The sequence below is a fragment of the Heliangelus exortis genome, chromosome 2 (genome assembly GCF_036169615.1).
Source record: "Heliangelus exortis chromosome 2, bHelExo1.hap1, whole genome shotgun sequence".
In the NCBI taxonomy this organism is placed as follows: domain Eukaryota; kingdom Metazoa; phylum Chordata; class Aves; order Apodiformes; family Trochilidae; genus Heliangelus; species Heliangelus exortis.
In genome coordinates, this window is record NC_092423.1 from 46,622,784 (window position 1) to 46,648,366 (window position 25,583).

General features: G+C 39.5%; 2 protein-coding genes across 9 annotated transcripts in view; one reads left to right on the plus strand and one right to left on the minus strand.

Annotated features, from left to right (window-relative positions):
• FBXL2 (F-box and leucine rich repeat protein 2) overlaps positions 1-21,954 on the plus strand; it is a 48,386-nt gene extending 26,432 nt beyond the window's left edge. For 2 of the 5 annotated variants that reach the window (XM_071735972.1, XM_071735971.1), the window contains exons 5-16: positions 894-988; positions 4,034-4,102; positions 4,189-4,284; positions 4,596-4,722; positions 4,918-4,992; positions 7,564-7,694; positions 13,077-13,137; positions 14,546-14,590; positions 14,900-14,956; positions 18,764-18,976; positions 19,913-20,022; positions 20,214-21,954. In XM_071735972.1, the coding sequence (XP_071592073.1) occupies positions 894-988; positions 4,034-4,102; positions 4,189-4,284; positions 4,596-4,722; positions 4,918-4,992; positions 7,564-7,694; positions 13,077-13,137; positions 14,546-14,590; positions 14,900-14,956; positions 18,764-18,976; positions 19,913-20,020 (1,077 nt within the window). In that variant the 3' untranslated portion in view covers positions 20,021-20,022; positions 20,214-21,954. Of the gene's footprint in view, positions 1-893; positions 989-4,033; positions 4,103-4,188; positions 4,285-4,595; positions 4,723-4,917; positions 4,993-7,563; positions 7,695-13,076; positions 13,138-14,545; positions 14,629-14,899; positions 14,957-18,763; positions 18,977-19,912 lie in introns of those variants that run through there. The other 3 variants (XM_071735974.1, XM_071735970.1, XR_011724299.1) reach the window with 2 other exon arrangements.
• Positions 21,955-22,154: 200 nt separating this feature from the next.
• UBP1 (upstream binding protein 1) overlaps positions 22,155-25,583 on the minus strand; it is a 45,609-nt gene continuing 42,180 nt past the window's right edge. For all 4 annotated transcript variants that reach the window (XM_071735968.1, XM_071735969.1, XM_071735967.1 and 1 more), the window contains 3 exons: positions 25,291-25,433; positions 24,702-24,753; positions 22,155-24,082 (listed from right to left, as the gene is read on the minus strand). In XM_071735968.1, the coding sequence (XP_071592069.1) occupies positions 24,045-24,082; positions 24,702-24,753; positions 25,291-25,433 (233 nt within the window). In that variant the 3' untranslated portion in view covers positions 22,155-24,044. The remainder of the gene's footprint in view (positions 24,083-24,701; positions 24,754-25,290; positions 25,434-25,583) is intronic.

The window sequence follows — 25,583 nt, forward strand, 5'->3', positions numbered from 1 at the left end:
AGCAATAGTAGCTGTGGTACCCTCTGGGGCAGTTCTTAGGCTCTCTAAATATCTGGCCAAACTCAAGGAACATTTTAGCAGCCTAACAGTTGAATTCAACGAGGGGAGATTCTCAACAGGAGCTGGGTTTTATTTAAAAATATATAAAAATGGCAATGGCATCCAGGCCTGTATCAGGAACAGCAGGTCCAGGGAAGGGATTCTGCCCCTGTACTCAGCGCTGGTGAGGCCACACCTCGAGTCCTGTGTCCAGTTCTGGGCCCCTCAGTTCAGGAAGGAGATCAAGGTCCTGGAGCAGGTCCAAAGGAGGGCAACCAGGCTGGTGAAAGGACTCGAGCACAGATCCTATGAGGAGAGGCTGAGGGAGCTGGGGCTGTTCAGCCTGGAGAAGAGGAGGCTCAGAGGAGACCTCATCACTCTCTACAACTCCCTGAAAGGAGGGTGTAGCCAGGTGGGGGTTGGTCTCTTTTCCCAGGCAACCCTCAGCAAGACAAGAGGGCACGGTCTCAAGTTGTGCCAGGGGAGGTTTAGGTTGGACATTAGAAAGAATTTCTTTACCCAGAGGGTGATCAGACATTGGAATGGGCTGCCCCAGGAAGTGGTGGATTCTCCATCCTTGGAGATATTTAAAAAGAGACTGGATGTGGCACTCAGTGCCATGGTCTGGTAACTGCAGCGGTAGTGGATCAAGGGTTGGACTTGATGATCTCAGAGGTTCCTTCCAACCCAAGCAATTCTATGATTCTGTGATTCTATGATAAAGTAGAAAAGGATTTTCAAAGAGGTGTACTTCTGGTGGGGTATAGCTGGGGCTGGTCTTCAATATTTTTAGTTTGTTTAGAATGTTATGTCAGAATACAACTCTACATAATCTTCCTTTTATTTTGTTTAAGGGTCGTGTTGTGGAAAATATATCGAAAAGGTGTGGTGGGTTCCTGAGGCAACTTAGTCTGAGAGGATGTCTTGGTGTTGGAGACTCCTCTTTAAAGTAAGTAAATTCATAGATTGAGACATCGATTGGATGGACCATGCCTGGACCAAAAACTAATTATTGTTTTATTGTTACATTTGCTTGGATTTCTCAGTATTGACTAATGACCAAAATGGGGTACTTAAGTACTAAGTAACTTAATAATGACTAGATGAGATGTCAGTTTGAGATCAAAGTATAGTTACTGCTATTTTCTGGAAATGAAGTAAGAAATGATAACTGGGCTTTTCAGAAATGTCTTTTTCTTTCATTAGTATTATGTTGATATCTCTCCATTTTCAAGCAGTTAATATGTTTTCAAACCTATACTCTGGTATCCTACAACATCAATTTCATTGAGAGTCAGTCATTTTATCTTCTAGTCATGACAAGGGGTGACCCCTTACGAATGGGAGGAAGAATAAGACTGATCCTATTGAGTGCCTACAAAATAGGGAAGTCCCGAAATGCTGGGTTTTTTACTCTTGATACAGAAACAGGCAGACAACAAGAACATCTTGAGAGCCTGTAAAAAGAGACAGTGCCTGCTCTTTACACAGTATATAAATGGAATTGTTCACTTTGCTCCCAGAAGCTAGTTTGGATCCATACAAGCTTTTTCTACATGCAAACTGTTTAGCTAGGTTCCTCTCTGGATATTTCTCTAAGTATTTAAACCCAAAGATCCTTCCTTCATCCCTAAGCTGCAAGTACTTCAGGGCTTAAAACATTTTTGGAGGAAGACTTCCTGTGTGGCTTTTTGTAGTTTTGCATTCCACTTCTGTCAGGAGACTGGTCGGGATGATGTTCATTCTGATGTAGGGTGGCCATTCATAGGTGGGAAAAAAACCCACAAAAGTATTTGTTAGGCAGTAGGCATTAAGTTATGTCTTGGGGCCTGTAGCTTTTCTCTAAAGTTTTTAAGTCTAATTCACTGTTGTTTGTCTCTAAAGTAAATTCATCCAGCCACTACTGAGGCAATAGTTGGCTTTAGTAACCCAAATTAGCATCCTAGCTTCAGCTCTGAAGATTTCCCCAGAGCTTTCCTTGCCTCTAGGACACCTCCCTAACTGCTCCATCATGTGTCTCTACTTTCATGCAGTTTTGCCTTCTCAGTGCATATTATTACCATATCCCTGATCACTAGCAACTGCTGTCAAAAAGTAGGTAGCCCCATCCAGAGTTAACTTTCTGCAGTGTTTCTCCAAGTTCCCAGAGCATTCAGGTGGCCCCTTGGTAGGGAAGGGAGTAGCAGAAGTGGAGAGAGGGAAGGTAGGCTCTGAGAGAGATGAGGATGAGGTAGTGGGAAAGACAATGAGAAGGGTGTGTAGGAAGAGTCAGGACAGTAGAGGTATCAGGTTTCTCCCCAATAGCTCCATTTTCATGTTTGGTTTTTGCTGCCAGCAGTGCTTTTCAGGATACTAAGGCTAGGGGACTGCAATGAGGGTTGTGAACAGGATCAAAAATCCTAAGTGGGTTCAGGTATTAGTGGCATGTGAGATGAGGAGAGGGCTGGAAATTATATGTTTTAAAATAGTGATATATTAAGTAAGCAGATACTTACAATAAGGGCAGGCTTAGCTGAGACCAGCTACCAGTATGTTACCAGTATTCATGTGAGCATCCATAACAACTAACTGGCACAGATAGTGGTGTCTAAGGCACTTTAGGAAGGAAGATGATAGTTCACCCCTGAAATACAAGCAGGTGATACTGAAATTAACAAATGAAGGATAAATGCATGTGCTTTCAGACTTTCAAAACATTAGCATGAGAAAGGTGGCATTAATTTTCAGATACTTGTCCTGAAAGTGACTTTTCTTATCATGCTTTCTGTGTTGAGGCGTTTCCAGATCCATTATTTTTCTGGGTGATACTAATTTCTCTATTTATCCTTCTGCTACATCAACTTTTGCTTAAAAATAGCCAATTACTGAAGGAGGTATTGGCTGTGTGAGTACAAAATGTTTTTGACAACTGCGTCAGGACATGCCCGATGCTTGAATCTCAGAGGCAAAGTTTGCTGTTCCTGCAGGTCACTCCAGAGTGTAGCATCTTTCCAAGTGATTTGAAAAGTGTCTCGATTGTAAATCTCCTTCCAGTACATGAATTTTTGAATAGCTGTTTTGAGAATTCAAGTGGAAACTCTTCACCCATATAACTGCTTGCTGGGTTTTTTTTTTTTTTTCCATTGTTTTCGATCCACACTAGAGAGCCAGGAAGTTGTTACCAGCTGAGTGTGTAGTCGGATCTGTTAACCAGGGCAAACCTCCAGACAAAACTGTTTTTGTGTGTTTCCTCCACCCCTGCCAATAAAATCCATGCAGTTGGAGGAACCATGGGCCTAAGATCAGTGCTCTGAAATGCAATGCAGCTGTAAATATTGCTCTGCGGAGATGAAAAGAAAGTTTGTGTATTTCTTCTGGGTAATCAGTATGATCACACATACAGGCTTTTAGCAGTATAATAGCTCCAGTTATGCCTAGGGTTCATACCCAGTAGTTCACATATTTGCATTTTGTTTTATAAAATAATAAAGAACTAATTTGCAACCTGTAGGGCTTTCCATTTTTTATCTGGTGGGCTTAGGTCCCACATCTGTATTGTGCAAGGTGCTTTCCTTTTCATTTGATGTAGGAGTGAGCTCCTTAGTAGGACCTACAAAGGCTCCACTAATCAGACATGTGAAAACTCTCCCCAGCATGGTATTTAATTGATGTGGTATTTCAACCTTTCTGTTTATGCCTCTAATGATTTTAATTAAGGCATGTGAAGCAAGTCAGTTCCGGCTTATACATGACAGAAATAAACACCTTGCTCAAGCAGTATTTGGAAGAGGAACTACTCTTGGTTTCAGGAGTTACCTAAGATAGAAACTTCCCATAACAAAAGGAAAAGGGAACCACTGAAAGAAATGCATTTGAGATGTACTTCCTAATTACTCTGTGGCTTGAAGCTTTTTGACTGAGATAGAAGGAGGTAGGGGGGAGAGCGCACTCTAGTGACTGTATTTCAACTTGTGATGATAAATATTAATTCTCCAGCTTTTTGTTGCTGTTTTAGGACCTTTGCACAGAACTGTAGAAACATCGAACACTTAAATCTAAACGGGTGCACAAAAATCACTGACAGGTAAGTCAAAGAGGTTTTTTGTTTGATGGGGAGATTTGGAAAAAGAAGTAGCTGAAGGTATTTTTAGTGTGTCTGCTGTTTTGCAGCACGTGTTACAGTCTTAGCAGATTCTGTTCCAAGCTGAAACATCTGGATCTGACATCTTGTGTAGCCATCACAAACAACTCTTTGAAAGGCTTAAGGTAAGAAGATTCAGTGTTTTGTGTTAAAGAAAAGTGTTTAAAGAGCTGTTCAACGTTGAATACAGTTTCATGAATCAGTGCTGAACCTTAATACCACGGTGTTTCAGCACTGGCTCTATCCTATATCTAGCATTTCTTGGCTGTAGAATATGATGTTTGTATGTGGTCTTTTCTCATGACACTTTTTGTGGAGGCCTGGCACAGTCCACTGGCTATCATTGATTTCTAACAGTGTGTTTAATTTGGGTTTCCCACTGTTATGACTATTTGAAGGCTGGATTTAACTTTATGTATTTTTTTAATTCTCCCAGTGAGGGTTGCAGAAATCTGGAACATTTGAATCTTTCCTGGTGTGATCAGATTACGAAGGATGGTATTGAAGCACTGGTGAAAGGGTGTAGTGGACTAAAAGCTCTATTTCTTAGAGGTTGCACACAGGTACATAACTGCTTGGATGATCCTTTAGGAATAAAATTTTTATTTTGGGTTTTTGAAATCGCCATGAATTAAAAAATGCTGTTTTTGTTATAGTCTTTTGTTCAATATTTCAAGATGTATACGTTCCTTGGGCTGCTTTGCTATGCTGTTAATTTCCTGTTTCTTTTCCTATGTCCAATTTAATTGCTAATACAGTTAGAAGATGAAGCATTGAAACACATTCAAAATCACTGTCATGAACTTGTAATCCTGAATTTGCAATCCTGTACAGTAAGTATTTGAAGCTTCAAAAGATCCCTTCTTTAAGAATGATAAACCATTTTGGAATGCTAATGAATTGAGCCTGCTTCACACTTAAATAGTTCAGATAGTCCATCTTGGCAGTTTACAGAAGTTTCTGTAGAGATCTTAAAGGAGCTGGCTGTTCCTACAGCTGACTGTGGATTTGGAGTGCTAGGGGATTTTTTTCTGCTCATAATATCTTTTAACTGTAGCAACCTCTAGAGCAAGGCTTTAATGTGTTGATTCAAATCTCATGAACTGTGTATACACTAAACCATTAAGTTTTACAGATGTGTAGTTCTTGTTCTCCTATCCCTAGGTTCAAACATATTGATCCCTTCATAATATTAAGGTTGCTAATTGAGCAGAAGCTATATCCTGGGCTACATAATTGAGAGTAAAATGTAATGGCATCATAACTGGGGATGATTCAGAACCATTTGGTTAGCAGAAGGGTGTGCTTTTTCAATAGTAATGGAAGAACACATTCATTTGTAGCAAAATGACTGGGAATCATTCCAGTACTTTTAATTCTGCTTAGAGAATACACAAAAATTGGACTTGCTGTATTTTATATTTGCTTTTTTTGTTTGTTTCTGATGTGACTTTTCAGAAATGCGAAAGATCTGGTTTTAGTTTTTAAATGTGTTTCAGTCACTCTTTGTAAATAAACCTTAGGAAATATTTAAAGAAATCAGAATTTCAGTATTTCAGTCATGTAAATTTGAATAATGAAGATGTTAGGCTTTTTTGTTTCAGTTTGTTTGTTTCTTTTGTGTAAAGCTCTGAAGAGGTCAGATGATAATGAGTTGTGATCTCTCCTGCTTAAAAGGGGCACTGCCATAGTTTTTCCTTGGCCCATGTGTTTGTTGTCATGTAGGTATTAATTACCAATAAAAAAATCCCTCATGAATGAAAGAATTTTTTGAGTTGATAGTCTGTGTGTCCTACCTAGTTATGTGTGCTTTAAATCTTTACTTCACTGGAGGTGTGTTCTGCTTGCTGTGGCTTAGAAGCATGTTACCAAAAGCAGACAGGCTTTTTATCATCAAAGGGCTAACACTGATTTTCACACAGCAGGTGTCTGTGCTTTATGTGATCCACACTTTAATTCCAGTGGCTCTATTTTATGGACCTTCTAAAATACCAGTCTGTCTCCAGCATAAAATGTACATAGTTCTTACCTTCAAAACAGTTCCTTTTTTCCAGCAATTGTGTCATGAGCATCTCAAAGGGTACAAAATATTTCCAGAAAATATCTTCTTACCTGTAGATGATGCAGATCCTTCTGGATGCAGAAAAAGAAGACAAGACTTCTAGTTTTCTGTCTGGAATTAGTTTCATTTGGCAGAACAATTTGCAGATTTACTGATATTAAGTAGTGCAGGGTTGGGGGTAGGGGCATAAGGTGATTTCCCTTTGTTCTGAGGTACTGCTATTTGTCATCCTGTTTTAATCTATAAAAGATAATGCTTGTCCTAATAGCCTCAGCAATATGGTGGAGTAATATTAGTGTAGCTAGATGAGTGGCTTATAGAAGAAGTGTGTATTTTCAATTCAAATTAGGAGTCTTTGTTATCATGGGAAGAGTAGTTTAGGTTAGGAAATAAAATAAACTCTTTCACCATGAAGAATTAGTCATTCAGCAGAAAAAATAAGGTTTTGGAGTCAGGAGTGGGAGGAGGAGAGAATGCTTTTTCTAGAATAGAAGGCCTGTAAACAAAATAATATTTGCACAGATACCAAATAACTTCCTGTTGCTATTTTGCGTGCACCTGCATTGGGGCTGTTTCTTATAGTTCCTGTTTCAGAGAGAAAACTTTTCTTCTCATATTCCAAATTTAGAGTTACTTTTTTTTCAGAATATCTACTGCAAAACAACTTTGAGAAATGAAAAAACTTTTTTTGAGTTACAGCTTACAACTGAAGTCATCTGTATAGGGTAGGGCAAACCTGGCTTTTACATTTATCTTCTGTAATGAATGGATTATATGTAATTGTTTACTGGTAACTCTTGCTTTGAAAATTATCTGGAGATGAAAGATTTTTACCCTTGGGTTCTACTGCTGCAGTACAAAATGAGTAGTGACCTCTCCTGCTGTCAAGCTTTAAGCTCTCTTCTGCATAGTTCCACAATGTACACAGTCACTGGAACAGAAGACTTCAACTCTACAAACATATAAGGAGCAAGTTAATTTGCACAATGACAACTGCAATTAAAAAAAAAAAAAAAGTTAACATTATAGAGCAAAAACAAATTGAAAGAGGAATGTAAAAAAAAATAACTCTTCTCTGTGGTTCAGACTGCCTTTGAGCAGTACCTGAGATCTGTGGAAAAATACATAGAAAAGCAGGAATTGCATGTGTTGGTTATCTTTAGTGTTGCCAGTCCATGTGGTTGCACGATGGTGGGTTTTGGCTGAAAATCCACAGGTTGCCATGAGGTTATTATATGCAGTGTGACACCAATAGTTTAGTATGGTGACTTGATTTTTAATTTTTTTTTTATTAGCTAATTAATTGATAATGAAGTAACTTCAACCTTCTTCTGTGTTGCAGCAAATTTCAGATGAAGGCATTGTAAAAATCTGTAGAGGATGTCATAGACTTCAGTCGCTCTGTGTTTCAGGCTGTAGCAACCTTACAGATGCTTCTCTCACAGCACTTGGTCTAAACTGTCCAAGGCTGAAGTGAGTATGTCATGAGCATGTTGTGAGTATGTCACGTTATTACTGGCCTGATCTAAGAAATTAACATCTGAAAATAATCAGCTGATAACCACAGGTTTGATTTAGCTTTGTGTTGGTTTTGTTACCTTTGCAACCAATATTAAGTTAGAAGTACCAGCTGAATCGAAATTTGAGGGCTGGTTCTCTATAGCAATAATATGACTGTAGTCCACTGTATATTGGAAAACCAAGAATTAATACATGACAAATAAATCATGTTGAACCTAGCAGTTCAATTTGTATTTTTAGCAAAATATCTTAGGTACTAATTACAAGCCAGAAAAAAGAAGATAAAAAGCCCATTTTTTAAAAAAAAGTAAAAACTTGTGTTTTGTGATGCTTATGCTCTGATATGGTTTTATGCAGTTGCAAAAAATAGCTACATCATACCTGAGTACTACATTTACATATTTTAATATGGAAGTTTTTATTAATATGCTCAGCAGTACAGTACATCATTGCGTTCTTAATTTCTGATACAGAGTTTGCAAACTCTGCAAACACCTAGGACTGATATTTATGGGATATGTCTTGAGTAATGGGAGCTCATCAGCTAAAAATAATATAAATTTTACATGTGTAAAATCTGCTAGCATATAGGTTATAGTGGTATTCTAAGAAGTGGGGATAGCTTCAGCTTTAGTAACAAAGCTCAGTCATGCGACAGCTCTGGTTTTAGAGACGTGTCATGCTTCTTGTAAGCTCTAATTTTAATGTAAATTAAATGAATACAAACGATTTTTTGATGGCACTAAACTGGCATTTATGTCAGGAACGTGCGGAAGTCACAACCTGCTATACTGCAGTCACAAATCCAGGGAAGTGTAGAGTGTAAAAATCAGGGAAATTCAAATTCAAATGCCAGCACGAGATGCACTGTCAAGCGGTCTTCCTTTAGCAGCTTGAGTGAAAAAGAGGTTTTGCTTCTGTAGAAAACCTTTCCTTGGCAATTGAGAATGATAGTCCCTTCCATGTAACCTTCATACTTACAAGAGCTTATGTGTGCCCATGTTTGGAGCTTAGGAATCTTCTGACACGTTTAATTGTGTTCCTTAGGAAGTTGTGCTGTTATCATAGAATGATAGAAAGTTAGGGCTTGGAAGGGACCTTGAAAGATCTTTGGGTCCAACTCCCCTGCCAGAGCAGAGTCACCTACAGCAGGTCACACAGGAATGTCTCCAGGAAAGAAGACTCCACAGCCTCCCTGAGCAGCCTGTGCCAGTGCTCTGTCACCCTCAGTGATAAAATTCTTCCTAATATTTATACAGAACCACCTATGCTCCAGTTTATAACCATTGCCCCTTGTCCTATTGTTAGTCACCTCTGAGAAAAGCTTTACTCTATCCTCCTGACACTCATCCCTTATGTATTTATAAATATTTATGAGGTCACCCCTCATTCTCTTCTCCAAGCTGAAGAGACCCAGCTCCCTCAGCCTTTCCTCACAAGAGAGATGTTCCACTCCCTTCATCATCTTGGAGGCTCTGTGCTGGACTCTTCCAAGCAGTTCCCTGCCCTTTTGAACTGAGGGGCCCAGAACTGGACACAATATTCCAGATGTGGCCTCACCAGGGCAGAGTAGAGAGGGAGGAGAACCTCTCTTGACCTATTAGCCACCCCCCTTCTCATGCACCCCAGGATGCCATTGGCCTTCCTGGCCACAAGGACACATTGCTGGCTCATGGGCACTACTTATTATTAGTCTTTATCCACAGTGTCTCTCGTTCCCTCAGTTGACAGCTCAGACTGGGAATAAAGGGAGGTCTGAAGTGCTCTTAGTTGTGCAGTTCTTTCCAAGGGCAGTACAGCTGTAGCAGGAATAGTTTCAGCTGTGGTAGGTACACTGTTAGGCCCTGTCTGTGCCACGAGGGGGAAGGCGTCTGCTGTTCTTCTCTCCTCTAATGAGGAACAGGATTGGGAAAAAAAATGAGCCTTTGCAGTGTTTACTGCAGAGGAGTTCATGATGGAAGGACAGCTGGTTACATCTAAACTTTTGAGCTCATGCATGGAAAGTATTTGCTATAAATTGTGTAGGAAATCAAAGGGAAATGTAATTCTGCGTTTTTTTGTACCTTCTGAATATGTTGGTGTTGAGTATGAAAGAAAACTCTTCTGCTTTTGTTACACGTGCTGGCCCTGTTAGGAAGCTTTTGAGGATCTTCTGTAGTGTCACTTCAGGGTCCTGGATGTCCTATTGTGCAGCTTCCTGTGTTCTGCAGCTGTCACAAAAGACATCTTGGAAAAAAAAAAATCCAAAACCCTAAGCTTGACTGGCTCCCTTCAGCAGTTGGTTTTTCCTTACATCAAGATGTACAGCTGTCTCCTAATTCATTTTTATATCTGCTCACTTAAGTGCTTAATACCTTCTCAGTTTTTCTTCCTTAGCACTTTTAGTGTTAAAATACTGGTAGGTGGTTTGGTGAGGCTTACTAAGAAAATCACTTGTGAGCCATCAGTGTCGTTGTCTAGGTGGGGCAGTAGAAATTAGGATCATATTGCCTTTAACCCCACCAATTTCTCTCCTACCTCTTGCTAATTCAACAGGAGTGGTGTTCAGAAACACTCCAGGTGTGCCCAAAAGACATCTGTGGGCAAGGGGTGAAGCTGTAAGGTCTGTCAAAGAGAATGTTGCTTTATAAGTGAGGCAAATCTGCTCTCGGATATCATTTTGCCTTATCAGTTTCTATGCTAAATGTCACGAATCATTGGATGGGAAAGAAATGTTGACTGTATCTGGAAAAAAAAGGGCCCTCTCTAATTAAGTACAATCACTAAAACAAAGCAAAAATTAGAACTTTCCTTATTTTCATGCTGACCAGCACCTTCCCAGCTGTTTTTGATTCTGAGGCCTGCTTGATACAGCATGTGTATATTCATCTCCATCTCCCTATTCTGCTCCTCTGACTGACTGCACACCTGGTTTCAGGAAAAGTAGAGCTGCTAGTCTTCTGGTTTCTTACCCCTCTGTTTCCATATTCTTCTTCTCAACCAGATGTGCAGTTAGTGGCATCCTCACTATTTTGCACACTGTGGATGTCATTCCCCTTCCCCTCTTTAAAGTCAGAAGCGTAAGGGGTTGGGGATATAGCATTTGTAAGTGTAGGTGAGATTAAAAGCAAGTATTTAATAAAAGCAGAAAGAAGACTAGCAAATATGGCTTCTTTCCCTTCCTATTTGGTATCTAATTATTTTTCAGAGTAGCTGAGGATATTTTATGATAGGTTGCTAACTGGCACAAAGTTCCCAAACGTGAGTCTGGAAAGAAAACCCAGGGGTGATAAACCATTCATTTGGGAATCAGAACCTGTCTTGTACCTCTCTCTTGGTGAGTTTGTCATGCTTCTGGACCTTGTTGAAGACTAGCATGCTGGAAGATGTTTTGAAGGGTGTGTCCTATGGAGCTGCTTACCTCTAAACTTGGCTGTGCTCTTCCTTCTGGCTTGCAAATGGCTGAGCCAGTGTCACAGTTTAATGCTGGGCCAGCAATTAACCTAATGACAGATGCTCTCCTATTAATCCCCCTCCCCTCCCTGATAAAGAAAGGAGAGAGAATAAGGGAGAGAGACTTAATGGGTTGGAAACTGAACCACACAGCTTTAATGAAACAGTAATGAGAAAAAGAAAAAATTATTAAATATATACAAATATACAGGAAAATGGTACCACCACTACCCCCCAATAACTCTCACGTCACCACCGAGGCTGCAGGGCAGCCCTGGGAAAGTCCAGGCTGGACTTCTGGAGTCGGCAGCAGTCGGGATCTGGAGGCAGGAACACAGGGATTCAGGCTGGTCCTGGAATCAGGACCACAGGCAGAGAAACGGATGGAATTCTCCCAGGATGCTGAAGCAAACAGGGACAGGGGAAGAAGGGCGAAGAGAAAGGCTGAAGGAAGGGAAAGAAGGGGATTGAACTCTCATGTTCCCTCAAATTTATACCGAGTATGACACGTATGGGTATGGGATAGAATACTCTGGTCAACTTTGGTCAGTTATCTTGTCCACTCCCACCTAAAGGAGGGTTGCAGGTGTGACCTCTTTACTCCTTTTCTCTTTCTGGATGTTCCTCAGTGGCCGTGGTTCTGCACACCGTTCTCTAGCTGTAACAATAAATATTGAGTGTTATCAGTCCTAGAAGCAGACACAGGCTGAGAAACTTGCTGTTAATTTCAGCAAGTACAGCTATGTAGAAGAGACTTAGCTGAAAGCAAAATTACAAGACAGAAAATTATCTCTATCCTGGCCCAACCAGGACAACCAGCAAAGTCACCGTCAGAGCCCCACGTCCTGTACTCTGGTGGGATTCTGGTTTTCTGATGCACACAGCATGGCATTTCAGCATGGCTTCAAAGAGAGAGAGCTTTCTAAAGACTTCCAAAACTAGGATCCTAGATGTCTCTAAGCATTACAACAGCAAGAGATTCTTTTGTCCATTTTTCCCTGCCTCCTCCCCACCCACCCAAGTATAGAAGTATTGGTTCCTGTGGTCAGTGGGTAAGCTGGTTGTGGTGCTCATTACACAGTGCTGTGGTTTTCCCTTTACTCATCTTGGTATTTACTCTACTTGCAAAGTAAAAAAAAAAAAAAAAAAAAAAAAAAAAAAGTGTTCATTAAAAAACCCAAAAGAAAACAAAAATGGCAAAACATCAGTAGTGATGTTTTGAGCATTGTGAAGGCCTGTTCTGCATATTAGTGGTGCTGTTTGGGACAATTGATGTTTTTTCCCTCAGTACTGCTTCCCCAGTGCCTCTTGAAAGAGTGTTAGGTCTGTCTTTCCAAAACACTGTTACTTTCTTTAAGGTTGTGTTGGTGTAGTTTATTGGTTTTATTGTGGTCTCAGAGATTTTAAGCTCCTTGCTTTCTGGTAACTCGTTACTGTGCTTCATACAATTCCTCTGAGGGAATTTCTAGTAAGCAGTTGCTGAGCTTTGTGGCTTCTCAAGATCCTGCTGAGAGAACACATTTTAGATGCAGGCTTCATGTTTTCCTTACCTTAGGGTTTACTCTCCCCTATCTTTCCTTAGACAATGCATGAGAAAACCTGAGTATTATGCTGTCTTACTGAAATGAGATTAAAATGCCTGTAAGGATGTATAATTTTTTCCACTAAATGTTGAGAAGATGTGAGGATTGAACTTAATCTTGTCTGTGACTGTTAGAATCCTCTGATACGCTGGGTCAAAAGTCTGCCTAGTGCTATTTTAATTGCAAATCACTGTGGAAAATAGGCATATAAATGTATATATAGTGTTGCTATTGAGTGTTTTAAGTTGAAGAAGACAAATATGTATCTCAAATGCATTTGCTTTTCACTATGTTAATGTTTTCTTTAAAACTTTTCCAGGATTTTGGAAGCTGCAAGATGTTCACATCTTACAGATGCTGGTTTTACACTTTTAGCACGGGTAAGGGTCATTATAGAAGGTTAGAGCTTGCCTTGTTTTCATTGTGGCTGAGCAGCTGAGAATTGTTATAGTCCTGCTGGGAAGGAATATGAGAAGTAGTAAAATAAAGTAGGAAGAACCAGTGGAGGAGGGGAAATCACTAAGAAGTGATTTTATTATATTTAGAACTGCAACTTGATCTACTTTGTCCTATCATTGATTTTTTTCACTTCCCCCTCCCTTTTTTTTTTTTACATTTAAATTGAATTTATTATACTTAACATAATTCTAAAGTTGTGTTATGTATCCTAGCTAAATTTCACTTACAAAGTGACACATATCTTTGTGGTATTTAAATCCATATAAATCACCATGGAACAGATTATTCTGAACATAGCTTTAAGGTACAAAAATACACACATTATTCTTCATAGACTCTAGGGGTTTGTGCCTTGATTCATGCTGTAAATATGGAAACAAGCATATTGGTGGTAACAAATGCTTCAAGTTAAACTTTGTATGCCTGGTAGTTTAGGAAATCTGAACTCCAAATTAATACTTTGTAAATGGGATTCACTAAAACAGATAATATTTAGTGTGAATGAAAGGGAGTTTTTTTTAGCCACACTGGTTAAACAGTGGTTTTCTGACTATTCAGCCTTGGGCTCATGGTAGTCACCTCATGCCTGCTTTTAGGAGCTGCAAGTTAAACCATTTTTTCCTATGCCTCACAGAAACAGGGGCTGGGATTTGGGCTGAGCCCTGCACCATGTGGTCTGCTGCAAGGTCATAAGGTTGCATCATTTTCTTGAAATTGGTCATGATCAGGTCCTGAAAGCACTTCTAAAAGCTTGCTAGGGATCTCTCAGAATACTGGGGAAATCGCATGTATAAACTGTGAAGTGCAGCTTTCTCCCAGCCTCAAAGTGTATCCAATTTTAATATTTTCAGCATTCATGATTAACAAAGCAAATTGTTTTTAAGGCTTCTTTCTAAAGTGTGATGGTGAAGAGAGATGTTTCACAGGGGTGTGTTTCCAATTAGCTTGGTGAAGGTTGATGTACACAGAGGGTGGATTCATCTGTACACAGGTTAGTTAGCTGTAGTGCACAGGATGCAAATACTCTGTTGGAATTGAAGTTCACCCAAAGAGGAGGAATGGAAGAAGAGGCAGGTAAATAGTGATCTTATAGATATTGTTCCAATAGTGTATCCTCCTCACTTACAGGGTGAGGAGGAGAAACTTCGGTTGGTAAGAGAGATACTGAAAATGTAGAGGTTTGAGGACGAGGTGGTGTGTTTCCTGTGGATTCTTTTTTCCCTCTTGAAGGCTCTGCTTTCCCTTATTACTAGACCTGTGCATGATTTTTATATCTGTATGTCATTTTATTTCATCTTTTGTTTACCTGTTTTTCTTTGTTTATTTTAGAATTGCCACGAGCTGGAGAAGATGGACTTGGAAGAATGTGTTTTGGTGAGGTTTAATATGAAAAGGAATACTGAATGTCCAGTGTAAGAACACAGTGCCAACAAGAACATTAGCACTTTCAGTTAATTGTGCTTTGTTGGTTATTAATAATGCTGTGTTTGTGATAATAAATAAAAATAATTATTTGGAAGTTCTATACAATTTTTTGTGTAGAAATATTTGAAGAGGAGCGGGTGACTGGGTGTTTTCCAGAAATAACAGAACCTTTCTCTGCTAGAGAAAGAGAGATCGTGTTTGAGGGTTGGCTCTCTTAAAGTCTGTTCCTTATGGTTGTTTGCTTTCTTTTATTTCTAGATAACTGACAGCACATTGATACAACTTTCTATACACTGTCCTAAGCTACAAGCATTGGTAAGTTTTAACTCTTTGTGAACTTTAGTACATACCTCCAAGACCACACACATACACAACTCCTTCAGTATAAGGAATATTCTCTGGATGTAGAAAAAGTTTGTGATGTAGTATGGTGCTGTGCAAAATGTATTCAAGTTTCATAAGGGTTCTGAAAGAAGCAGTTTATTCCTAAAATATATACTTGCATTGTCTCATAAAAAATGTTAACAAATCAGAGTAGTAATCAGAAAGCTTCTATTTTATGGTTAACATCATTTATATTTGATTACTTTGATAAATTAAAACTTTTCATAGGGAACTTATATTATTGAGACCTATATAGATACAGTTAGGTGTTCACTAATGTTTGTGTTATGTTTTAAGTTAAACAATGAATAAACAAAACCACCCAGTGAAGATAAATGTGGTCACCCTGTAATCTATTTTGCATGCTGGCAGTTTTTCCTAAGGACTGCATTTACATAGTTAATTATGGAAAGGTTTTTGACCTAGACTTTTGTACCCTGGGGATGACTGAGATGCCTTTAGTAGAGTAGCCTGGAATAGCCTGCTGACTGTATTTCAAACAGTGAATATTTTAGGGAATGGTTGCTTAAAACTTTCAGAACATCAAAACCCATTACAGGTGACATAAACTTGGGTGTTCTCTCAGTCAAGGTACTACATAATTACTAGACTTCCCTTACAACAGATGCTCCTGTATTTGGAGCCATTTGTCCCATCAGTGAAGATGTTATATACTACTTGAAATGTACCTGAGAGAACAAGTACCTTTATAATCTGTTCTAAAATGGGATTAAAGGAGGGTTTGCTGCTTCATTAATTAAATTGTCTTATGATGGGTTACTCAGTGTTACTAAGGCAGCAACATGAGGAGAGATGGCTTTTAAAAAGGAGCTTGTTCTCAAGCCTTTTTTTGTTGTTTTTAATTTTTGCTCATTAATTGTCCAACCTGATTTCTGTACCGTAATTCTTAATGTTAAGCCAAACAGGATATGTGAAGCCATTTATACAGGACACTTTTTGTTCTTTTACAACAGATGTTTTTTCATATTGTAATCCCAACCATAACTGGTACTTTCAAGAGATCTTTTGTACCAGTTCTGCCAGTGCTTCACCAGATATATCATAAAACCTCATATCTTTAAAATATTTTTCTGCACCTGCTCCTGTTTGCTGGCTTCTCTGCCTTAGCCCACAGACAGGGAAGGGTGGCACTGGTAAAATCACATTCCTTTTCTAAGGGAACCAGAAAAATTGAGGGGTTTGTTGATGTGTATATCCTGTGTGTAGCAAGGGTACATACTCAAAAATTGTGAGAGGACAGTGATGGCTGAGAGTTACAGGGAAAGAAAAATCAGACTGGAAGGTGCCAGGTGCTGTACATGAACTAATCTTAAAAAATGTGACATTGTGTATTGTTGGGTGGTCGTGTAAACTCTTGTGTTGCTGTGCTCTAGCATATGTTTAGGTATATTTAAACACATACTTTGGAGTTGCAGAAAGCAACTTGGAATTTGTTTTGTGATGTCTGAAGACTCAGTACACAGTGAAAAATAAGCAAAAGCACTGTTAGACCAATTATGACCATTAAATCTTCATCAGTATCAGAGTAATTAAATGCTTTATTATCTCCTGGATTTAAGAATTAATTTCTGGTGAAAACATTTAATAATTGCACATTCAAGTTACGAGATAAACTGAAATACACATCGTGTTCCCGGAGATAAGATGAAATTTTTAGTTTAGATGAATTTTTAGTTAAGTTGATCATACTGTTTCTTCCAGTCACAGTATACCATGCCATATTTGACTTATACTCAGCATTTAGTACATATGAGCAAAAAAAGAATTTGGCTGTATTTCTCTGTTCTACAGATTTTGAGCAAGTGTCTTCGTAAAATTCACATCACTAGCACTCTCTGCCGTGCTTATGGAGTCAGAAAAATCATGTGGTTTAATATAAAGTTTATATTATTTGGCAGATATGTTTTACAAACGTCTGTGAACTCAGCTGTACATCCTGTATTGTCCTTCCAGCACCAAACACGGTGTCTCAGGAAAGCTGAATTTTATAAGCTGCTTACTTCTGGGACGGAAAACTCTTAATTAGCCAGCAGACTGCTGCTGTAGCCAACAGCTTCACATAACCCCCTGTCCTTCCTTGAAACAGCACGTCTGCTATAAATGTTCTTTAACCCTGCAGCTGCTGATTGTTTCCAGGCTGTGAGCCAAATCAAATGCTCAGAAGCACGTACGTGAAGCAAGCAGGTAGAGGAGAAACTTTTCAGTACTTAAGGAGTCAATAGGTTGCAGAATGTAAACATGCCATATGGTAAAACGTTGTTGTCAGGGGCAAGGATTAAATTTCTGTTGCCTTTTGCATTAGTTGTGGTGGTGTTTGCCAGCTGCTGACACTTGGTGAGTGAGTAAAACTGGACCAGTTGAAGGGAAGATGCTTGGGTGGGTCCCAGCAGACTAGAGGGGAGTTGCAGACCTGTCTCCCATGGGGCCTGTTCTCTGGTTCCTTGTTCATCTTTTCAGCAAAGGAGAATAAAAGTTGAGAGGCAAGTTGTTCTGAAGGGCAGGACAAGACCTCCCGTGTCTGGTAGAAGGCAAAGAAAGTCTTGTGACTCCAGCTGGGGTAAAATAAGGGTCAGCCATGGTTGGTAGTCCTCAGGCTTCCTTATCAGGCTGAAATAAAAGATGGAGATGTTGTACTGAGAGCAGGAAAAGATTACACATTTAATTTAGATGATTGGCAGGAGGCACTTTTGAACACTGCTGTTTGCTTGTGCAGAGTTAAGAAGTGATTTTGGATTGCTGCAAGTGTTTCTTCATCAATTGCTGTCTGAAAAATACTGGTAGCAGCAAGGAAATGCTGCTTCAGAACCAGTCACCATTAGGCTCAAGTACAAGTAAAGGCCACAGGGCTGAGCAGAAAGCAAGGAGCTAGCTCAGAGCCCACGGTGAGAGGAGCAGAGTTCATAGGGAGGCAGATTTGAGAGCATTCATTTCACTGGTGACAGAGAGTGGTTTTTAAGCCTTCTCTGAGGAAAATCTGTTTCCTGCTGTCATCAGCATTGCTTCTCCAAAAGTCACGAATTCCCTAAAGGAACCAGGAAACTGCTTTATGTGTTGCTACTGCCCAAAATGCTGCAAGTTTTTCCATGCGCTGGAAATTCAAGGGAGTAAGAAAATATGCTGTAAAGAAGCAGAATTTTTTAGTTTCTTATGCTGATTGTTGTGGAAAAGAGCTGCTTCTGCACCTGGGCAATGTGTTTATTACCCCTTGTGCATATAGCCTCGGGTGCTTAGGGCTCACCATTTTTCTGAAACTGATAATTGGCAAATCATGCCAGTCTGATAGTTATTCATCTGTATGGGCTTGCACAGGCTTGGTCCTGATGGTGTTCATGAAAACATGGTAGCTGTGAAATAGTAATTCCTGACAGTAGATGCTCATCTACCCCTGTAGCATTCTTGACCATCCTTTAAAGTTGCCTTCTGGTTCTGGCACCCCTCAGTAACAGAGGTGTGTGGCAATTGGAATGGGCCCCTTTGTTCTATATGAACGTGGAAATTCTGAGGAATTTGGCAGTGACATGTCTTTTGGGAATTTGTTTTGCAGGGAAGTTGAAGTACAGCCCTTTTGTTAGGAAGAGATGTTGCTTTTGTTATTCTTCTGGATCTCAGCTGTGTGCTCTCTTTAACTGTTTGAACACTAGAATGAAGGAGTTTAAAGAGGACTTCTGAGGTTTAGAAGATGGAGTAACTTATGGCTTTATCTGCCTTCTGTTTTAGAGCTTATCTCACTGTGAACTGATCACTGATGATGGGATTCTCCATCTGAGCAACAGCACATGTGGTCACGAGAGGCTGCAGGTCCTGGAGCTTGATAACTGTCTTCTCATCACTGATGTGACTCTGGAACACCTGGAGAACTGCCACAACTTGGAGAGAATTGAGCTGTATGACTGTCAGCAAGTCACACGAGCTGGAATCAAACGCATCAGAGTATGTGTCTGCTGCCTTGCTTTAATCATTGATATTGCTTGAGATTGTCTGAATCCTGCAGAATGTCCCAGCCAAGGGGAGGATGGAAAAACAGAGCCTGAGTATTTTTCTGTTAGGTCCCCACCTCTAGGGACTGAACATAACTTTTTTGTGACCATTAATAATTGTCTAACTTTGTTTATAACTCATGACATTTTTGCTGTTGGAATGGTGCTTCTGCTCTCTGCATATTTTTCAGGTACAGACTCCTATGTTTTTAGGATTGTGTAGTGGTGTTTGATAACTCTCCTAAAATATATATTAATATACAGAGCCAATAGTAAAACACCTGCATGGAGATTTTGGTTAAAGGGCAGTAGGGCCATCAGGGCCTGGAATCCAACCACAAACTTTTTCCTCCTTTTACCTCTCCCTTTAGGTCAAGGACTGCCCACCTTGAGGTGGGGCAGGGGGCCAGCATTTAGCCTTCCTGGTAAACTTCTCTTGCAGCTTCCTCTCCCAAATCCATGTCCTAAAACTTCTGCAGTTTGAAGTCTCATCCCTGGTAGTGACTGAGGGCAGATGCCCTGTTCTATTCTATGCTGCTTTCTAAGATGAGAGAAGCAGGGACTGTGGGAGAGAAGACAGGGAGAAGTCTTTAACTTCAGTAGGCAGCTCCTGCTGCCTCGTGACTGAGGGCTCTCTGGGTGGATGGGTGCTTTGTAGGGAGGAAAGTGTGAACCCTGAGCTGGTGAGAGCCCAGATGTTAGCATGCCTTAGCAGGATGGGACACCAGAGTTGCAATATCAGAAGCCAACTTGGATAGTATCAAGCGTATAGCTCCTTTTCTTTCAGCTATCCAACTGCTTGCTGGCAGTAATTGGGGTGCACTGCTGCTTTTTTTTTACAAGGTGTGCTTATTTCTTTCCCATTATAATGCAGCCTTTTCATCCACAGGCTCATCTACCTCACGTGAAAGTTCATGCTTACTTTGCTCCAGTAACTCCCCCTCCCTCGGTGGGAGGGAGCGGACAGCGCCTCTGCAGATGCTGTATTATTCTTTGACAGTAAGTGCAACCACACAGAAAAGTTTGTTCTTGGTGTTGTTGTTGAAGAAGAGAAGGGGACTGCAAGTCAGTGGAAGGAGTCGGTTTCCTGACAGTCCTAATGCTGGTGTTTGGTCATCCAGTTTTGTGACAAGAAAAGCCTTTGGTTTTTTTGTTTGGTTGGTTGTTTTGTTTGTTTGTTTTTTTTCCAGGTAAAAATCTTAACGTGATGTGCAGCTGTGGGTTAAGTTGGTGATGCTTTGGTTTCTGGTAGTAACTCCTTCCTTCTGTTGGCATGAGAACTGAAGTACCGTGTAAAACGTGGGGCCATTTCAGCCTAGCAGCTGCTTGGTGAAAGATCACAGAACTCGGAAGTTAATTTGCATTTGTAAGCACCACTTGGTGTGAAGTTCTACTGTAAAAGTGGGGCTCAGGTCTGTCCCACCAAGGAACTGAAGAACCTGCTGTTCTGTAACGTACACGCCAGAGTAAATATCAGGTTTAAGGACAAATCAGCTTTAGCAGACGTTGACCAAAACCAATGCAAGGCAATCATGAGCTCTTACAGCAAAACAGCTTATACTGTTTCATGATTCAGCTTCGTATTTAATTACACAACGGGACACAATAGGTAATGTCAAAAGGTAAGATAGTACCTCAAGCTAACTGTATAAATAGAAAAAACTTCCCAAGTTTTTGAGCTTGGTTCAGTCGAGCTCTGTGTTAGCATAAAGCTTGCCTGTCACTTGAAGCACGTTTTACCCCCAGTGCCATCGGCCTTGAACAGGGGCAAGAAATCCACTGTGGTAGAGCTTGTGCACTCTGCTGCCATCGGCTGCCACACTCATCCCTGGTGCTCCCTGGAACACCCTCACTCCTCTGTGTCCTCAGTTTCACCTCCTCGGGCTGCAGGGGAAGGGGGCGGAGGAAGGGTGTAGTGTGAATGCTTCAGTTCTACAGGTGAGGACTGGAAACCAGGTGCAGTTCCAGGAATAATGATGATGATGATGATGATGATGATGATGATGGAGCAAGGAACTGAGTTCCAGCTGTTGGTCCCAGCCACTGCAGGGACACAGGAAGCAGATGGGGCAATAAATACGGCTGTGGGTAGGAGGTGAACCAAACGAAACGAAACCTGTGGTTTTCAAAAATGCAGAAAGCCAAATTCTTTACATTTGGGTTATTTAAGGAGCTGTCAGTTTCTGAGTGATGATGATGATAATAATAATAAAATCTATGTATTAAGGCCATGCTTTCATCTTTAGTTTTTCAGTGCTAGAGGGTTAGAGAAATAAATTTTTTTTTATATTAAGCAACTTAATTATCTGAGATGAACTCCTCAACAGTTCAGAAAGCTTTTTTGTGCAAGACTGATTGTGTGTATGTATGTATTAAGAGTTCAGGGCCTGTGTGTTTATTGAAAAATGAGTAGAAATACTGGCTTAAAAAGCAGTTGGAGAAGCTGCTACTGTAATGTACTACAATTTCCCCCCAAAATTTTAATCTACATTTTAAAAGAGTGCAAACATTAAGAGACTTCTGTGGACAACAGTGGCTGTGTTGTGTTTATGCTTCACAGATGATGGGGACAGTACATTAAGATCTCATCTTGGAGGATAAGTTACAGGTTACAGTGCAGAACATGGATCTCTGTACTGCTACAAAAGAAGCCAATCAGAGCTGGTTTGCACAGTAGTGGAGTGTTGCTACCATCGTATTTAAGGTTCCATTAAGATACTGCTGTAAATGGAGAGTTTTAAGTAGATTTTTATTCTCAGCTGTACCAGGAAAGTCTTCAGAACCAGTATGTCAAGCTGTGTTGCCTTTTGTTGGCTCATTTTTTTCTAAGAACATAACGAACCTTGTAAGTCTGTTGCATTAAAGATGTACAACAAAAAAATGGAACCTACTCTGATAAAGGACACGTAAATAAACAATCAGCTGATGTCAGGTATGAATTCGTTTCAATTATTTGAAATTTAAGGTTTCCATTAGAAGCACAAGATCTGCAGAATAAACTACAGAGCTGCTTTGCTTCCCTTGTTTACCTGTAGCTACCACTCCTGCCAGGGCTGGCCTTGCAGTTAATCTGGGCAAGAGAAGTCTCTCTGGTGTGTGTAGGGGGGAAAGTAAACAAAAAGAAAAGCACATTTACAAAATTATTGAAAAACATTTATTATACTTAAATTGAAATGTGTACATCTTATTAAAAAACAAAAGCAATTTGCTGGTGCCATAATTTAATTCCAATTTCAAGTGAGCTGGACAAACTACTGTACAACTTGTCGATATTCTTTAAAATTAGATACTTGGACACTTTCCAATCAAGGATTTTTCCACTTTTATAAAACATTTTAATTTGAATATGGTGTGAGCTGAAAAGACACAAGTGTCAGTTCAAGAAAATACTAGGACCAAACAATACCCAAAGATGGACAACTTATAGGCAGAAATGTTTTAAGTACATAAAATTTTACTTGCAGTGCAGAAAAAATAAAAATAGGAAAGGAACTCTAGCTTTGATGAATTTAAAGTTTCAAAATGCTACAGCTTTAAGAAGCTTTTTTTTGCTAAGCACTTTAGCCAGTTAGGAAAGAGGGACAAGAAAATCAAAGTTGCCTTTTTTTTTTCCTTTTTTTTTTTTTTTTCTTTTAAAAACATGCTGTAGTAGTTGTTTACATTGAACACTGCAGCATAAAAAGCAAACGATTCCCAAGCTTTTAAGCCAGAGATCAGGGTGGAACTTTTCAAAGGCACAAAAATGACAGCTCTGAAACTGTCACCTACTACCTTTTGAAACAGTCCCCTCTAAGTACCTAACCAGTTGAAACTTAACATTAATGTAGGAAACGCTGTGCCATCTCTTTGCAAGAAATATCTTGAAATATTGAAAAAACCAGATTGCCTGTTTCTCAAGAAGTAAATATTTGGTCATATGGAAGAGGCACTGTCACAGCTGTACAGTACGGATGGGAGGGCAAAGAAAGGTCAACAGAAAAGGTAAGATACTTGTCCATAACAGCAACTACAGCATTTACCTGCTGGGAAGGAGACTTTAAATAGTGTATATTTAGTGTTTCTTAAGCGATTTATTTGATGTTGCTGAAAGCTATGCCAGCCCTGTGGTGCCAGTGGGTCATCTTCCCTCATCAACATAATACCACTAAGTTGTAAAAAAATCCACCTCTCACTGCTAGTTAAGTATTCTTGAACCCACAATTTTTACAAGCAAAGAGTTAAACTGCAGCAGTGCTCCGCAGAGAACCTAGGAAACTAAACATAAAAGATGCATAGGCAATTCTCTTCCATTAAGTTTGTTAAAGCAAAACACAATTACTTGGTACCCCACAGGATTTATATTAACCCCTCCAATAAGGTACTATTGATAATGCAGTTTGCTGCATGCATATATTGCATCTGTCAAGGGCTTCTTAAAAGCCCAGTTCTGGCATTTACACTTCTTACATACACTCTTATACACAATTTACACGGGAAGCTGTTTTGACAGCTGTACTCTCAAGGACCCGACAACCTGATCACTATCAGCTTAACTATTCATCTCCACACAGATTAACATGTGCTCTGCTAACATCAAAGAAAAAAAAAAATAAAACCAGCATAAGGTACAAGCAAGTAACAGACAAACTGGCACAGAAAGGTAAATGCCCCAAAATAAGTTTACATTCATCTCCAACTGGATACAGGTCACAGAAAAGCAACAGTGCTTCACTTCTAGAAACTGTATCTACTGGCCATAAGTTGCCTTATTTCAGTAAAGGGCAAGCACCTTTGCTTACATTGCCTTCCATGCCTGTACGTAAGCTGTCATGGCATTATACCTCTCATGAGGACACTTAGCTATGGCAGTGATAAGAAAGTTCACCTATCAAACAGCTCATTAGAAAGGTCATTTTGTGTTTTCAATATGAAACATCTTCTTATACAGTGAAGTTAGATCCTAAGGTTTTGGATGATCTTCATAATCTTTATAGGCAGGACTTCATTCTGCGTTGGAGTATCAGTCTAGCAGTTGGGTGACATCACTTCAAAATTATATGGAAGCCTTCACCATTTTCAGCTGAAAAAGAAAAAAAAAATGTCAGTCTTTCATAAACAGCACCATAACTATAGTAGCCTGGTTACCAAAACATCAAAGTAAGTAAAGACTTGGTTCTTTACTGTGTAGAAGTGACCCATTCATTACTACTATCAAATACTGAACTTGAAACATGCAAAGTATCAGTAACCTGCTACTTGGATGAAATGCTTGAGGAATAACTAACTTCAAACAATTTCTTTGGTTTGCAGTTATTTCTGAACTCTTCCTACTAAATATTAAACCCATCTGATTTAATAGTATCACAGGATTAAGTTAGTTTCTACAAGACCAATATAAGCCCTCACTGTATGTTTTTAACTTTGTTTTGTGATGCTCAGCCTTAAACTGGAAAGCCAAAAGGAAACTGTGCTAAAAAACCAAACCACCTTGTGGTTCCTTCTTTTAAAGCTGGCAGTCTCTCCAAAGGGTTTGAAACAGCTTTGACAGAGAGGTCTCTAACAATTACTAACCAAGTGGAGAGATTTTATACTACCTACAGAAATTAGTTTCAAGTTAGGATGCTGATACAGTGAAGTAGACAGCTCAGCTACAGCACATCAAAACCAACAAAAAAATCCAGTCAGAAAAGACACTGTACCTTTTATTGCGGTGAATAAGAAACAACTCTCGTCTTGGAAATTTTGAACCATCTACAAAAAAAAAAAGTTTTGAAACCCCTGTGATTATGACCGTTGCAAAAACTAAATATCAGACACTAAACACAGCTTTTTACAAACAATTGTGCATTACTAGTTTTACTCAGCAAGTGAAAAGCGTTTGCCAAATTAAATTGTCAAAATGCTGCTTGTTAATCATGTGACAACTAGTTGGAAGCCTGTTACCACTGGCTGTGGTTTTGGAGCTCTAAATATGTGTCACAGATGCTTGAATAAGCTGAGTTCAACAGCAGAACTCCCTGCCTTTGGGCATGTTCAAAATAAATACATACTAAGTAATTACTGCAGCATCTCAGAACTATATACACCAGGTGCCTTTCTCTTAATTTGAGTTTATTCAGATGGAGGAGCAGTGACATTTAAAGGATCCTTCTGCTCGTTTTAATGGAAAGGAAAAACAAATGTCATAAAATACCAGGTTGCATTATCAAGCAGAATAAACAATAATAAAGAAATAAGAGTAACAAAATCCTCTATGTTAGTTAAATTCATAAATAAAATTTCCATTACCTGATCACTAACAAGAATGTGGATACCTGTGGGACCCTGTCTGTAAACCTGGTTGATCTGATGCAAAGGAATATTAAATGCCAAAGCAAGCTTGCGGGTGACTTCGGAGGCTACCATTTCTTCTAAGTAGATTGCATGATAAACTAGAAGAAAAAAACCACAACAAAACATTTAAATAAGCACAGTACTAACTTACAACAAGTAACTGTATGGAAAAAATCTGAATTTGTTTATACACCAGCTTTAAACTCTCTCCCTGTCCTCACTAAGCAGCATGAACTGCCATGACTTGT